At 39.8% G+C, this 17,972-nt stretch overlaps 1 protein-coding gene across 1 annotated transcript in view; it reads left to right on the forward strand.

The window, feature by feature from the left end:
- The window catches only part of LOC143887955 (uncharacterized), a 37,722-nt gene extending 21,810 nt beyond the window's left edge, over positions 1–15,912 (forward strand). The window contains exons 2-5 of the mRNA XM_077392206.1: positions 8,028–9,454; positions 14,534–14,641; positions 14,727–14,904; positions 14,981–15,912. Coding sequence (XP_077248321.1) covers positions 8,028–9,454; positions 14,534–14,641; positions 14,727–14,904; positions 14,981–15,666 — 2,399 coding nt within the window. The 3' untranslated portion in view covers positions 15,667–15,912. The remainder of the gene's footprint in view (positions 1–8,027; positions 9,455–14,533; positions 14,642–14,726; positions 14,905–14,980) is intronic.
- Positions 15,913–17,972: the final 2,060 nt, after the last annotated feature.

A 17,972-nucleotide genomic window follows, 5' to 3' on the forward strand; every position in this document is an offset into this window, starting at 1 on the left:
CTGGAGTCAGTCATGACCATTTTCATAACAACTTCATCTATTTGGCACATGAAGTTGAATCCTTAGTTCCTTACTATGAGAATCTAGATTCAATCAATATTATTTTGTTAACAGACATTTATAGCAAAACTGTTAACAAAATGTTGCAAGGGATTCTAGTGTGAGGTGCTTTTATAGGAATGGAAATTATGTGTTTCCATTGTCTTTAACTACATGGTAAAAAATGACAACATACTCTACAGGCATTTCTCCTTTGAGTATCTGTGATGCTACTGAAGCATTCGATATTATTAGGGAGTGCGTCATTGCTTGATCTACTTCCTTCCATATGAGTTTCATTTATTGGGAATTTGAGGTTGTAGCAAACCTAGCTAAGTGTTTGGATGCTTCCCATATCCGCCTATCTGGTAGGCACATGCGCTTATGGAATTTGTGCCCCGATGGCCCCTTTTCTGTTGGGTGCTTCCATTCACATCTCACACTGCGTTGATGTGACCTTAGGTAGACTATGGCCCACCCTCGCACCTTCTCGGGGCTTTGCATTTTTCTGGATTGCAAGCTTAGATAAGATTTCGATTTTGGACCACTTCATTCGCCTAATATGATTCATCATTAATAGATGCACTATGTGCCAGTCAAACGCGAAAACGATGGCCCATCTCCTGGTACATTGTGAGGTGGGTTCTAGCAGTTGGAGTTTCGTGCTTTTTTTTGTTTGAGATCTATTGTGTATTCCCTAAATTAGTGGCTGAGGTTATTGACTCCTAGCCTCTCTTCCCTGGTCCGAGTTGGTGTTGCATGCTTTGGAAACTTTGTCTCACTGGTACTCATTGGAAGGAATGAAACCACACAGAGTGTTTCAAGGGTTATCCAGAACTCTGGAGTTCTGGCTATAATTTCTCCGATCTTGGATGATCTTTGGACTTTTATTTTCTCAACTCTATCCCTTCCCTTGTGAGTTCTTGCTGGAGTCCTTCACACCATCCTCTCTCTCTCTCTCTTTTTTCATGACATAGGGTAACACACTTTATCCTCTCTTAGATCTTTCAACCTGAACTTTCATTGTTCATCCTGGAAATCCTGACCCGAAGAGCGTTGGATGTTAGGGACGATACTGGATCGACAGGAGTGGATTATTCTAGGCTAGCTGGGATTATGGATTTTTATGCGGCGAAGATTGTAGATTTCAATTTCTGAATTAATATTTGGGAATACCATAAGAAAGGGCGAAAAAAGGGCGATAAAAACCTAGGGAGGGAGGCGATTTCTCCTCTCGTCTTCCTCTCGTTCTCCCTCTCTCTCGCTCGTTTCCCTCTCTTTCCCCATTGCTGACCCTCTTTTTACCGTCTCTCTCATTGTTGGCAAAAGATGAGCTGCGGAGGCCGAATCGGGATCCGTGGAGGCCAGATCTGGAATATGGATTTTCTGTGGTGGCTGGATCTAGGGCTATGGAGGCTGGATTGGGAGCCGTGGAGGCCGGATCTGAAGCCATGGAGGCTGTGAAGCTGGATCTGGAGCCGAGGAAAACCGTGAAGGTTGTTGGTGGCCGTGAAAGGCCGTGGGCTGCCAGACCTGGAGCTGTGGATGGCTGGAGGGGCGGAATGGCCGGAGCTGGGCTCAAGAAGGCCGGATTTAATGGTGAAAGGGCCGGATCTAGTTAGGGATGATGGAGAAAGTGGGTGGGAGAGTCGTTGGAGGCTATGGAAGGGGCCGATGTGAGGAAAATGGTGTTCGGATTCAGGGGAAAAGGAGGAGGTTGGATATGGAGGTGAGGGACGTTGTGGATAGCGGCAATGAACCTTGTATGGTTAAAGTTTGAAGGAGGAGGAGGAGGAGGAGGGGAGATTTAGGGTTGTTAGGGTCAGGGTTGAATGGGGAAGGAGGTGGGGAGTATTATAGTCTCTAGGGTTATGGTTTAGGGTTAGGGCTTGGAGTATACTTTTGGATGGGATGATTTTTGGGTTAGTAGAAGTAGGTTTTGGAGCGGATGGTGGAAGGATTTGATATATTTTTAATGGGGAGGTGTTTGGTGGTGGTTCGACGTGGAGGCCGCCAGAGATTGGATGATGATGTTGGGTGGTTGGCTATCGTGCACAGTTAGGGGCGCACAATAGCTCTGGGCCTTCAAGCGGGACTTTTGAAAAATGAATTTGCCAGCAGATTGTAGTGGAGAAATCGGTGTGACGTGGCAGGTCACGATCTTGACTTGGGGGGTCCCACAAATTTGGCACTTTTTGCTGGATTCGATTCAATTGAGGATATTGAGTATTGTAAGGGGTAATGGGTTTTTCTTTTGGGCCAAGGAGAATGCTCCATGGCAATTCATACTATGTAAATCTAGTGGGACTGCTGGTCCCCTTGTAATTTTGCTGGTATGAATATATTTGTCAGTTTTCAAAAAAATAAAATAAAATTTGGGAATACCGAACTAATAATTAGGAATACCGAACTGATCATATCTAATTGCCCTTTTCGTGTCTCTTGGGAGATCCAATCAGTTCCTAAGAGTTAATTAGGTCTAGTAGGACAAGCATGATTGGCCAACGAATCTGCAATACAATTCCCTTCTCTATACTTCTGAGATTATGAAGCAATTCATTTTAGGAATGAGACAATATATCTTTAAGAAAATAATAGATAGTCCATGGCGACTTATTGTTGCCTTTAACAAGATTGACTAGGACTTGGTTATCAGATTTAGTCCAAATATTGACGGGGGCCTAAAGTTTTGCGATATCTTAGCCTATCTGATAAAGGCTCTGGTTTCAGCAACCATATTCGAAAATACGCCATACAAATGAACAAAAGCAAAAACAACCTTACCAAGAGTCTCTAACAATACCTCCTCCCCCTGCCAAACTTGGGTTCTCTTTAGACTCCCCATCAACATTTATTGTATACCAATTAGCAGGCGGCTTGCACCAGAACACCTTCATGATTTTTTGATTAGAGATGATCCTCTTCTCTAATCCAATCGTGTTAGAACCAAGTTTTCCAAGACGGTATATCTTCTAATTAGTTTAAACTTTTTAACCAAAAGGTGTAACCAATGCACAAGTTACAGTACAAATGAACAAAAGCAAAAACAACCTTACCAAGAGTCTCTAACAATACCTCCTCCCCCTGCCAAACTTGGGTTCTCTTTAGACTCCCCATCAACATTTATTGTATACCAATTAGCAGGCGGCTTGCACCAGAACACCTTCATGATTTTTTGATTAGAGATGATCCTCTTCTCTAATCCAATCGTGTTAGAACCAAGTTTTCCAAGACGGTATATCTTCTAATTAGTTTAAACTTTTTAACCAAAAGGTGTAACCAATGCACAAGTTACAGTACAATAATTATTTTTTATCCTTCGACCCACCTCTACAAAATTTCCCATAGCAACATGGAAGGAAGAATTGAAAAGAGAATTAGGTTTGTTCAGTCACCATTCTTAAAAGAGTATTTTTTAGGTTGAAGAATGGGAAAAACAGCATGACATTCGTTTGAAAGAAATAGGCCCATTTTTCGTTGGCCAACTCATTAATAAAAGGGCGGCCCAGTGCACGAGGCTCCCGCCATTGCGGGGTCTGGGGAGGGCTAGATGTACTCCGCCTTACCCCTGCTTTGCAGAGAGGCTGTTTCCGTGATTCGAACCCGTGACCACTAGGTCACAATGGACCAACCTTATAGTTGCGCCTAGGCTCTCCCTCTTGGCCAACTCATTAATAACTCCTATTATTCAGAGTGACTATTTGTCACTTCGCAAAACCAAAAACTCCTTCTATCCGTTTTCCTCCCTGTCGAAAATGAGCTCTGAGCCCTCCACAACATCTCTCCATTGCCACAGGTGCTGCTTGCTCTGATACTTCGCCCTTTGCTACTTGCGTTTGCTTCATGCTTCCTCTCTTCTCATCTCACCCTCCCATTTCCGCCTTTCCAGACATTCCCTTCGCTCGCTAAACCCTAGCTTCCATTCTACTGAAAACGAAAGAAGCCGTCCACCGTTTTTGCATCATCTCTCGTGAATTGTGGAAAATCCTATCGTTTTCTTACCAAATCCCTGTTTCTCTGGTCGTCTTCCTTAGCTCTTCTTGTTCCCTCTAAAGATCTGAATCTGTTCCATTCTGAAAGGAGGGAGCTTGAAACAAAGGGCCATTTGTTGAGTTGGTACCTCTGAGAAGACCAAGAGAGAGGGCTTTGATAAGCAAGGTTTCGGTCTGATTCTTTGAAAGAATCTCGTATGACATCGCTTGTGCTTTAAAATAACACCTCCTGTCCCTGTAAACAGGTAGAATCAGAGGCGTGTGTTTGGAATTTTTTACCATAATGTGGGAATTACGGTGTATAACGTAGGGATTATTTCGAGTGATGGTTGGGAATGATGATAGGGTTCCTTGCTTTATTAAATCACCTTTATAAAAAAATACTAGAAAGGGACTGTTTCTATAAAATCTGGCGAGTGCCCTCAATAATGTATAATTCTTTCGATCGATGATGATAGGGGGTTGTTTTATTAAATCACTTCGCTTTGGAAAAAAAAAATAGTAGAAAGGATTGAAATAATCAAGAGCTGCTCAAATAGAAACCGTGATAACCAAAGAAAATGACCTGATTTGAATTTTCAATGGAGCCTTTGAATTGTGCCTCTTAAAATTGCCAAATTATTTTCAACAACTAAAATGTGGGTTGCTGTTTGTTCTGTTTTGGCATTGGTTAAGAGGAATGTCAATGGGAGCACATGATGAGAGAGGTTTGAAAACAAAGTTTCAACATCGCCCTTTTGTTTGTTACCAAAGAAATCTCCAATGACTGGGGTATCTGATTCATAATGACATTTATATCTGATTTACTATTGGGTTCCTTCTACCATTAATGTTATCATACTAAACAGTCTCTGTTCCTTTTTCTTTTTTCCATATCTTATCATATGGAAAATAAATGTCTCATGGCCCTTGTATTCTTTTTCCACTGAAGTTGGTCTTGGATCAAGTCATCTCCATATCATATCCTTGTATTCGTTTTCCGCTAGAGTTGGTCTTGGATCAAGTCATCCTTGATGGGTTTGGGTTCAATGCTACCGGGATCGCCCTCCCACCCTCCGACCCGCGATCTGGGGTCACCGGCCCCTAACGTGGGTCATTTTCAACCCGGATCGCCAAAAGTGGTGACCCGAACGACCCACAAGAAAGTGAGAGGTGCAAAAAGAGAGAGGGAAGAAATGGGAAAGAGAACAAAAAACAACTCCCCCTCCCCAGTTTTAATCTAATCATACCTCATTGGAGGCCGAAAAAAGAAGAAACTGGGAAGCGGTAAAGAGACCAACTTGAAACAGATGTTGTTCCGACAGAAACTTCCACTGAAGATCGCCAATTGAAATACAATCCATGTACAATATTGTAAAACCTCCTTCCCTGCTACTTTGCTTTTGCAGATTCAGAGGGGGTTTGTAAATGGCATAAGAGATGAGAGAAAGGGAAAACTGTGGAAGGCATGCGGCCACTTAAAAACCCTAAACAAAATATCCAACCACTAGCCTACTGATATTGGCACCACAAGTTTTAACCTCTTTTTTTAAACAGTTGTCAAATGATTGCCTTACCCAGAAACTCATGTTGGCGCTACAAGTTTTAATCTCTTTTTTAATTACCTTTCCCAAAAACTGTCAAAAACCACCAATTGATATGCTTGACCATCATGTTTAAGATAAGGCATTTGATTGGCCTGATCTACATGTATTCTAAAACTTAAAAAGCCAAAATATATTTTTTCTGTCACAGCCAAACGACATTATGCTAAAAAAGCAAAAAAAAATTATTCTTGGATGTGAGTTTGTGAATGCGATTTTATTGCCAGGAGCACTAAAGTAATGCATTCCAATTCTTAGTTCCAGAATGAGAATCAAGAGAATAATTGCAGAATGCAGCCTTAGTGTTCTTGGAAATTCTGAACCATTGTAAGAGCCTACCTTCTAAAGATTGAAGATGAATAAAAGGAATGTAAGGGCATTAGAAAAGTACCTCTATAATTCACTTGCCAACTTGCTTTATCTTCAATGCTGCTTTCATCACAACAATTGCACTTAGATGCAAAGGCTATGTATTTATTTTGGATACTGGCATCTACCAGAATAGCTTTATGCATCAACCTCCACATGATGGTGCCTATTTTGGTAGGGATGAAGTTCCATATAGTCTTAACCCAATCATTTAGCTCTGCAAAATCTCTAATCAGGTTCCACGCCGTCTTATGGAGAAAGACCCATTATTGGAGGGCACCAGATGAGCTTGTTATCGTTCAAGTTAATCTGGATATTAATAGATGATGTTTCATCAATAGTATTTCTATTAAGTTCCAGCCTTTAAATCTCCATTATTACTGGAAACGCCCTCGGAAGGTGGGAAGTGTGCTTCTGAGGAAGTGCTCGGAAGCAAGAAACGTTGTGCTTCCCAAAATTTGGGGAAGTGTTTCCCCAATTTGGGAAGCATGTTTCCCCTATTTGGGATGTGCGTTTCCCCAATTTGGAAATTACGTGGGAAGCACATTTCCCCAATTTGCTCTGTTTTTTCTTATTTGATTCTTTGTGATCTCTTGTTTGATTCTTGCTCAAAATATCTAAAGCCATGTTTGCAGCCATGGAAATCTTTTCAGGGAATTTAAGTTTGCCATGTGATGAGAAAGGGGTAGAAAGAGTGGGAAGATGGGAGAATTGAGAGGGCACGATTGAGGAGATGATGCGAAGTGGCTGGAAAATTGGGAAAAGAAAAACTATATTTTGAATAGAGGTTTTCTTTTCCTTGGTTTTCTGTCACTTAGCATCATCTCCTCACTTGTGCCCTCTCAATTCTCTCCTCTTCCCACTCTTTCTGCTCCTATTTTCCAGCCACTTACCTTCTTGGATTCAAATTGCTTATGTTGGTTGGAAACTGGAATTTACTTATTTTAAATTGTCATTTTTCATTTATTTCATGCTTCCCTTCACACTTCCCCGTCGTTTCCTTTCACGCTTCCCCATCACTTCACGCTTCTCGAGAGCCTTCGCTTCCCACACTGGCAACTATGATTAAGAGCATCCTTAATGCATAGATTAGATATGGATTATGGAGTCATTCCAGTTAATGGTTCCTTCAATGGACCTCTGCCATGCTATTTGTCCTGCCAAAAAAGTATATTTTGTGATGTCCTTTAAATCATATCTAAGCTTCAAGTTCTAGTCAACCTAACAGACCACAACACCTAATGAATTTTTGTCCTTATTTGGATAAAATGCATGAATTAGTTTTTGGAATTAATAACACAAACTTTCAAAACTGTCACAAAAATCTGCGTCTTCAAAACTAAAGTTGAGTGTCAAGTATTTACCCCCAAAACGTTCAAAATTCACTTCTTGAAGCATGTATTTCTAGTATTATGGGCGATGGCCTATTTTAACAGAGATGTAAGATGAGTCAGATCAGATGTTAAGGTAGTATTAGTCAGTCGATAACTGAATCTCTGAGTGTCTGGGGCTAAAGTATAGGAACATATGAGCACATTTAGCAGATTTTTTTTGAAGGCCTTGTATTGATTTCGTGTAGTTATTGAACTTTTATTTTCATTGTGCTTTAGTATATTTTTCTCCCCAACATTTATAGCACCTTTTATCTCAACCACTCATGCCCAATTCAATCTATTTCCTAGGGTTTGAGTGAGTTTTGAAAGTACTCGCATATTAATAAAAAGTCTCACATAGTTTTTTTTTTCATTAGCAATGAAGTTCTAAATACAATTGCACTCAGAGGTTCCTTAGCTTTCCCTAGTACTTTCTATTGCACTGGTCTTGACCGACCTGAGTCGACTCAGGTGAGTTTTGCGTAGACTTGTTAAGTTCCTGATTTATTTTGGCATTATATGTGGTGCTTATATTCTAGCTTAGGATAAAATAAGATAATGTAACTTTTTCCCATCATATCACACATAAGGTAGGCCTGACTTTGCATATATCGTATGCCATGTGACATAAATTCATCATATTCCGCTGCTTTCATTTTGTTACTGTGCAGGAGGTCCTACTGCTGGAAGTTTTATGCCGTCTGATGAAACTTCAAGTGTTTGGCGTGGAAAATGTGTTGAATCCTTGGCAAGAAAAGGACACATTGGATCCAAAGGCATTGGTTCAGGATGTGGAGATGCTAAATGGTCACCCATTTCTGAGGAGAATGGCAGCATCCCTTCTTTTGACATGTCGGGAACATCACTTTTTGCTCCAAGTCCAATACTCCCAGAAATCCCCCGCTGTCCGATACCAGATACAGCATCCCTCGGGAAACCCTGGAATCCCTTCAATCTAAATACTACTTCATATGATAGATACTTTAAGATGCTTGATTCATGTACGACTGATCCCACTGTTCTGTATCCATCATATTCTTCCTTGGCACAAAACTTTGACTCACCAGCCAGTGGCGCTGGTTTCTCGTTGGGGCCAATGACAAAAGATGTTGACTGTGGTTATCAACCTGTGGATTCTAGTATTGCTTCTGCAAATGTTAAGGAGGCTACAATGAATGTCCAAGGCAAAGAAGGTTATGCTAATACTATCAGAATTGGTAATGGCATGAAAAGAAATGATCATACTTTTGTGGATTCCTCACTGACAAAAAAAGATAATTCCTTAAACCACAGACCAGTCAGCGGAGATCACTCTCCAACAGAAAAGTCCAAACTTAAAATCACCACCTTGAGCATTCCTAATGCTTTCACTTTTGCTACTGGTACTGCTGGACAAGGTGATTCTGTGCAGAGTTCTTCTGAGACATTTGATCAATATAACCCAGCTGTGGATTCACCCTGTTGGAAAGGAGCCCCAGCTTCTCGGCATTCTCCATTTGGATTTGAGGAACCCGTGTCTCATTTGCCTCCAATAAAGCAATTAGAAGGGTGGAATGATTTGAGTCAACAAAAATTTACAGAGGCTGATAAAACAGGAGCAGACTGTTTGAGTGTTGGCAACGAGAATGTGACTCAGTGCTCTGTAGGAATTCAAGAACCAAAAAACGATTATATGCTTTCCGACAATCCTAAAAATAGTTTTGAATTCAAAACTTCTGACACAATGCCTTTAATCCAGGAAGAAATTATTGTTAGTTCTACTACAATTGCAGATCCTGGTACTGTTTCCAATGGTAGTGTTTCCAATGAGGTTGCTGAACTTAATGGAGCGTCGGATATTTCAAGTGACTGTTCACTTCCAAAGATAAATGCACCCATCTTGGTTAAGATGATTCATAATCTTTCAGAATTGCTCCCTTGCGGTAATTATAGTAATGTAAATGCATTGAAAGAAGAGGACTATGAGATTCTTCAGCTTGCAATTGGTAATCTTGATGCATGTGTTGCCAAAAAGGACGGGTTAATGAGAGCAATGCCTGAATCTTTACCTGCATATGGAAGTTCTTACTCTTTTAGGAAGTCAACTGATTCGCACAAGGTATGACGCTTTACCTTTTAACCATGGTTTTAAATTTCGGTCGAAATACCAAAATTTCGGATATCGGTTGGGACTGAACCCTAAATCACCAAAATCTGAAATTTCGGTAATTCGGCAAAAATATCGGTATATTTAAGAAATTTGCTTTTTTTTTACCGAATTTTGGGCGAATTTTCAGTTTCGGCTATGTCCAAAACCGAAACCGAAATTTAAATCCTTGCTCTTAACACATCCTATATTCTGATGGTTTATTTCCTTGGGGCTCTTCAAGTTGCCGCTGGCCTCCTTAAATTGAATTGAGACAACCTATAGCAAGGAAATTTGTGCTTTCTAATTTGAAACAAGACAGAAGTAGTTAAATTTCAGGGCATGACTTAACTTTATTGACGAGTTACATAAACCCTGCATTAAAATTCCAGCCATGAAGCTCTTTAAGCAAATGGAAACATGCGAAACAGTGATAAGAATGATTTTGGTATCCATTAGGATTCCTTATACATTTTTTATTTCCTGAAACTATAGGTGTACTATGTACTATTTCTGATAATATGCAAATCAACATTTTATTCAGGTAAACACCAATGATATGCTTGACTTTTTCAAAGTGAATGTTTGGATATTCTCAACATCTTGTGATATATTAAGAAATTTTTAGGCGAAACTTTTACTTTTATTGAGAATGAATTGAGTTGCTTTTTTGTATGAAATGTTGGCGTATCCATTGTTTTGAAAATCTTACGATTTACGATTCAAATTAAATCGTATGGATTTCGATTTGAATCCCATGATTGAATCTTACTTTATATAAATCTTGTGATTTTCTATTGCATCTTACAATTCGATCGTAAATTATATGATTCATACGATTCATGCAATTTATCCTAAGTTTTGTACAAAAGAAAAAAGGTCTTTCGTTCCCCTCTCCCTTTTGTATTAGAAGAAACCTTGAAAGTACCTATCATGAGAAGAAAGAAGACAGAGGAGGAGTTCGAACGAATCAAACTAGTTTGAACCAGTCAAGCACAATGCATATGCTTGAGGGCATTACTTAAATCGAGGTGGGAGATGACTATAATGAGGACAACATTGATGACTAACCAATTCTTTATAATTGATATTTGCCATTTGATGTTTGAGAATTTGAAAATTGCCCAGTTCAAAAAAAGAGAGTTTGAAAATTGATATGATCTTGTATCTTTTATTGTGCATTGGTTTGGATGTGAAATAGATGATTAGCATGTAACAAGTTTGTTAGCAAACAATTTGTACTATGATATTGAATAACTAATCATAGTAGTTTCTATTTAAATTAATAGATTTGGATAAAAAAAATTAATAATTGACTATTTTATGATTTGTTATGATTTTTTTATATTTTTGATGCTCCGGTGAGAAGAAGTGACTCGTGCCAAATTGATGGAGTAAAAAGAGGTAGGGGCAGACCGAAAACAACTTGGGTAGAAACAATGAGGAAAGACTTGATAGCTAGGAACATAACATAGAACTTGACCTTGGATAGATTAGAATGCAAGAAAATGATCCACGTAGAAGAACCCAACCAGAGCCACGATTAGAGTCGGGTAGATTCCTTTCACCTTCTTCATGAAATTTTTCTAAAGGATTCATTTAGCCGACCCCAACTAGTTTGGTACAAAGGCTTTGTTGAGTTGAGATATATATATATATATATATATATATATATATATATATATAGAGAGAGAGAGAGAGAGAGAGAGAGAGAGAGAGTTTCTACACACAAGTGTAGATAAGTTATCTACACACTAGCTTAAAATACAGTGGAGGGCATATTGTTTGGGTGATCCAAACCATTCATTTGATTGGCCCTCACATAGATAGGGTGTCCACAAAAAATCAGCTCCATAGGATCATCCTAACCCTTCGAACTGTGGAGGAAAAAAATGGACAGATTTGTGAAGGTTTAGACACGTCCATTTTACCTCCACAAATCGTAGGGTTGGGATGATCCTTTGGAGCTGATTTTTTGTGGACACCCTATCTATGTGAGGGCCAATCAAATGAATTCTTTGGATCACCCAAACAATGTGGGCCCCCACTGTATTTTAAGCTAGTGTGTAGATAACTTATCTACACTTGTGTAGAAACCGTTTTCTCATATATATATATATATATATATATATATATATGAGGAAAGTGAAGCTACACCGCCGGTGTAGCTAACTTAGCTACACCGCCGGCTTAAAATACAATGGGCCCACATTGTTTTGGTGATCCAAAGAATTCATTTGATTGGCCCTCACATAGATAGGGTGTCCACCAAAAATCAGCTCCATAGGATCATCCCAACCCTACGATTTGTGGAGGCAAAAATGAATGTGTAAAAACCTTCACAAATTTGTCCATTTTTGCCTCCACAGTTTGAAGGGTTGGGATGATCCTATGGAGCTGATTTTTGGTGGACACCCTATCTATGTGAGGGCCAATCAAATGAATGGTTTGGATCACCAAAACAATGTGGGCCCATTGTATTTTAAGCCGGCGGTGTAGCTAAGTTAGCTACACCGGCACCAAAAATCAGCTCCATAGGATCATCCCAACCCTTCAAATTGTGGAGGCAAAAATGGACAAATTTGTGAAGGTTTTTACACGTTCATTTTTGCCTCCACAAATCGTAGGGTTGGGATGATCCTATGGAGCTGATTTTTGGTGGACACCCTATCTATGTGAGGGCCAATCAAATGAATTCTTTGGATCACCAAAACAATGTGGGCCCATTGTATTTTAAGCCGGCGGTGTAGCTAAGTTAGCTACACCGGCGGTGTAGCTTCAGTTTCCTCATATACATATATATATATGAGAGAACATTTCCTACACACTTGTGTAGGTAAGTTACCTACACACTACCTTAAAATACAGTGGGGGCCCACATTGTTTGGGTGATCCAAACAATTCATTTGAATGGTCCTCACATAGATAGGGTGTCCACAAAAAATCAGATCCATAGGATCATCCTAACCATTCAAACTATGGAGGCAAAAAATGGACTAATTTGTGAAGGTTTATACACGTCCATTTTACCTCCACAAATCGTAGGGTTGGGATGATCCTATGGATTTGATTTTTTGTGGACACCCTATCTATGTGAGGACCATTCAAATGAATTGTTTGGATCACCCAAACAATGTGGGCCCCCACTGTATTTTAAGGTAGTGTTTACCTACACAAGTGTGTAGGAAATGTTCTCTCTCTCTCTCTCTCTCTCTATATATATATATATATATGAGGAAAGTGAAGCTACACCGCCGGCTTAAAATACAATGGGCCCACATTGTTTTGGTGATCCAAACCATTCATTTGATGGGCCCTCACATAGATAGGGTGTCCACCAAAAATCAGCTCCATAGGATCATCCCAACCCTTCAAATTGTGGAGGCAAAAATGGACAAATTTGTGAAGGTTTTTACACGTTCATTTTTGCCTCCACAAATCGTAGGGTTGGGATGATCCTATGGAGCTGATTTTTGGTGGACACCCTATCTATGTGAGGGCCAATCAAATGAATTCTTTGGATCACCAAAACAATGTGGGCCCATTGTATTTTAAGCCGGCGGTGTAGCTTCACTTTCCTCTCTCTCTCTCTCTCTCTCTATATATATATATATATATATATATATATATAGAGGAATAAGCTTAGGTGCGGTCGAGGGCCCAAACACATAGGTCCCACATTTTTTGTGCTGATCAAAACCATTCATTTGCAAGGCCCCATCATAGATAGGGTGTGTACAAAAAATCAGGTCCATTGGATCATCCAAACCCCTCCAAAAATGGAGCGCAAAAATGGGCAGATTTGTGGCAAACAGTGTCTGTCCATTTTGACCTCCACAAATGGATGGGTTAGGATGATCCTAAGGAGTTGATTTTTTGTACATACCCCATCTATGTAAGGGCCTTTCAAATGAATGCTTTGGGTCATCCTAACAAAATGGGCCCGCATGAGTTTGGGGCCCTCGACCACACCTAAGCTTGGTGCGGTCGACCGCACAATCATTTTTCTCATATATATATATATATATATATATATATATATATATATATATATATATATATATATATTTTCTTGGTGCGGTCGACCGCACAATCATTTTTCTCATATATATATATATATATATATATATATATATACAAAGTGGGCCCCCATGTGATTGGGCAAGCTAGCTCACCAAACTTATGGTGAGCTAGCTTGCCCAATCACATGGGGGCCCACTTCGTTAGGATGATCCAAACCATTCATTTGAAAGTCTCTTACATAGATGGCGGGTGTACCAAAAATCAGCTCCATAGGATCATCCTAACCCCTCCATTTGTGGAGGACAAAAATGGACAGACACAAATCTGCCCCATTTTTGTCCTCCACAAATGGAGGGGTTAGGATGATCCTATGGAGCTGATTTTTGGTACACCCCCTATCTATGATAAGGCCTTGCAAATGAATGGTTTGGATCACTCCCCAAAATGTGGGACCTATGTGATTGGGCAAGCTAGCTCACCATAAGTTTGGTGAGCTTAAGCTCACCAACAGTTTCCTTATATATATATATATATATATATATATATATATATATATATATATGTATTTTTATTTTTATTTTGAAAATTATATATATATATCTCAATGAATCTTACGATCTACGATCTGATACCATTCGACCCCTATTTACAATTTACTATTGATTCTGATTTTCAAAACATTTGCCATATTGTCCTGATTATGCCTTGCAATTCTGATGTTGATGGCAGTATTAGGTCTATAGCATGTTTTTGTAGGGTACCTTTTGACCTTTTGAATCAGTTGATTGTGTTCTTGATTACAATATATGCAGGCCATCCCCATCGAGGAAATTTTTCTCAGTACTGTATTTTCTCGGTTTGTCCTCATAAGTTTTTTGTTTGGATGTTGTAATGGTTGGACATTTTCCTGATTTAACTTGGTATCAAGATTCCATCTTGAAATGGTGAAGGTTCTGAACTGCATTGTTTCATCTGAATCTTTTGAAAATTCAAGTGTCACATTCTCTTATGAGTTGAGTCAATGTCCAGGAGGAAAAGATGCATTCCGGTAGGTCTCGTGCAAAAGAAAGTCAGTCCCATAATTTTGCTTTGGAAAGTGGCGATATGGATCTTGAGAAAGATAATGGGATTACACAGGTACAACTTTGGCCTCTTTCCATATAACCTACGATGCCTGGTTCATTATTCTTTCTGAAAATTTAAAGCAACTCTTAACCCACAGGCTGTAAAGAAGGTTCTGACGGAAAACATGCGTGATGAGGGAGAGAACCAGCCTCAAACTCTATTATATAAGAATTTATGGATTGATTCAGAAGCTGCACTATGTTCCATGAAGTATGAACTCCAACTTGTCCGGATGAAGTTTGAGATGGAGAAATGCAAGCAGAATCAGCCACAAGGTGAACTGTTTGGTGTATGTTTTTGCTCTCTTTGGATTTTACCTAACATTTAGTAACTCAATTGGTGTGGCTACAGATTGCCACACTTTATCAGATGCAGCTGGGAAGTCTATAAATGTGGAGAAGTTTGATGTGAAGGACATTGGTGGGACCATTACAGATGAAATGTCAGCGCCCGAGGCTGAAGAGAGATCAACTGAGAATATTCCAGCCCCAGGTGATGATGTTACTCAGTCAGGCGTGAAGTATCAAACAGAAGATGTTGAGGCTTCAGTTATGGCCAGATTTAGGGTTCTAAAAAGTCGGATCGACAGTCTAAGTTCCACAAATAAAGTGGAGCAACAAGTGCCGGACTCGGTGGATGTTGGAATCAATGTGGGAATGCATGAGACAAAATCCATCCCATGTTTGGAGACAAAACTTGACGTTGGGACGAAGAACGAGCCGATAAACGTTTTCGATCTGGGTTTTGGGGAGGGAACAAGGCCGTGGCCATTCATTAGAGATGTAATGGAAGATGACAATCTGGGAGTTAGATCTAACTTGCGTCATATTGGTGCAAACTCTACTCATGAAATTGGCTTGGGCTCAGATGTTTCAGAGCAACTGGAAATGACCAGGGAATTCCATGTAGGCATCGAAGATGAGTCGATGATGCAGTCTCATATCGCTGACTGGCTTGGGAATCAAGTTCCAAGTGTCGAGTCTGATAGCCCTTCTTCTGATTGGGAGCATGTACTGAAAGAGGAGCTTAGCTGGTAAAAACTAGACTTGGTTTTGAAACCCAAATTTAGAATTTCACCTACTGTTACCTAGAAACTTAACTGTAGCTTGAAATTCTTTTTTTGGGTCTCTTAAGATTTATAGACACCATGACTGCATATATGGTTGGAATATTGTGATTATGTGGTTGAAATATTTTACTGGTTGAACTCAAAAGTTCCTTAAACATTTAGACACTTGTATGAAATGGCTTGTATATATTTAAAACTGTGTAATCCTCCTTGATACAGAGCTTACTGATATTGCACAGGATTGCAGCTTGCAGGCCAAAAAGAAGCTCCATAGCTTCAGAGAAAGCATCGGATTGAAATCATTGAACAAAAATATGGCCACTTTATGCATTGTCAAGAACCCAATGTAACTTCTTCTTGCTGCCATTTTCTTTGAAATCCTGAACGCTTCATCGAAATTTAATTTTCGCTAGGCTGCAGGTGGTTAAGTCCATTTTAATTAAAAAAAAATCTTCAAGTCTGCATTGGACGAACATTTGTTTGATTCTATCCATGAGAATGCTGCAATCTTTCTTCCCCTTTCCGGTCTTATAGTTCAACCCTAACCACCAAATCGTATTAGAAATGCAGCAGTTCTGCACCCATTAGAAATGGGTCGGTACAAGTTCATACTTGTTTTTGAAATAGATGACTATATTCAGAGAAAAATGAGATTACAGATTCACATCAATGGGGAGAGTGGACTCGGAGTACAATGAGACCCTCAATGCTCCGGATTTAGCCGGATCAGCAATTTTGATTTTTTGAACCGTATGCATCTAAAGGTGTGTGTGCCGTGTCTCAGTCCCAGTGTGGCTGATCATCCTCTCGGACCAGCTATAGCTATTGATCATCGCCTTGGTAAGCTATTGCTGAGTTAGTCATTAGTCACGCCGAAGTCATTGGGGTACTATCGTTAAAAAGTTAAAACCTTGGGCTCAAGGACGTAGTTTTCTGATAAAAAGACCCACCTGTCATATAAATATAGTTTTGAAAGATGAATCCGGGTAGATCATTGGCACTCCTAGGAACATGAACAAAAGAAAGAAGATTACCGTTGATGATAGAACTAATCCCATCCAAAAACTTAGCTTTTCTCCGTAGACCAATGCTGATGCCTTGAACCCAAGATGTGATTATTTTTTTGAATTGCAAAATGAAACGCATTTTTTTAGGTAAATAAGCTGGGATTTGAACTTGTGACCTCAAGATTGTGATACATAAAATTATCGCATTGAACCCAAGATACGACATTTGAAGAATCCCCTTCTACCACCAGCTTGCCTTCCATTTGATCCCTAAATAAGCTCATGCCAAAGTGAAGAGCACGAACCTCCGCTTCGGTAGAGTCCGTTATTCCAATCGGCCCAGAAAAGATGTAGATGATGACACCATTACTATCTCTAAAAACCCCTTCGAACAACCAACATCGACGTTGAGCTTGAATATCCAATTTACTATCTCTAAAAACCCCTTCGAACAACCAACATCGACGTTGAGCTTGAATATCCAATTAGCTAACTGCCTTTTTCTTTTGAATAGAACCCATTATGATCATCTTCCAATTCCTCAAGATGCAATCAATAGAATAGTCCCAAAAGGGGCTCTTTTGCCGAGCCCAATTTGCCACACTGGATCTGATCTTCCAGTCTAGAGTGTAGGATGATGAAGTCTTTTCCTCAAAAGTCCGCATACCTTTCCAGCCCAATCTGGTCGGCACACGTTCATACAGTTTCCATTTGGGTTGGTTAACGGTCGGTTAAAGTTCCAGACCATCTATGAGAAGGATTGAAGACTGAACAAGTTAGGAACACAGTTTGCCAAAGTTCCAGACCATCCTTGTGAATGATTGAACACCAAAAAGTCAAGAACACAAAGTTTATCCATTCATGAGGATTGATTTGCTATATTCCTTCTTATTCCCACATCCTTGTTTGCAATGGTTGTCAATTGTTCTTCCACTAGATCATACTAAACAGTGCTTTCACTTTGGCCATTTTAGGTAGCCTTTTCCACAGGTCACACCGCGGTGACACTCTATGGCAACTTTCACTCTGGTTTTTTTTCATCAAGTAGCCCATTCCATGTACTCCTCTCCATAAGTCACCACTTTTTTTAATCGAACACATGATGTGGAAGTTGCTTTGATACCAAATGTTAGGTACCTAGCCAGTACGCCAAAATCTCTAGAGATATGGAAGACGTTAGGTTAAGCCCTTAATCTTGTCTCATACTAGACTAGGTCCTACCTAGTCCCATGTCTAGGGAAGCCCCAACTTAGGAACGTAACAACTC

This window comes from Tasmannia lanceolata, unplaced genomic scaffold (genome assembly GCF_043159265.1).
Source record: "Tasmannia lanceolata isolate RefF3 unplaced genomic scaffold, GAP_Taslan_0.1 ptg000012l, whole genome shotgun sequence".
Lineage (NCBI taxonomy): Eukaryota > Viridiplantae > Streptophyta > Magnoliopsida > Canellales > Winteraceae > Tasmannia > Tasmannia lanceolata.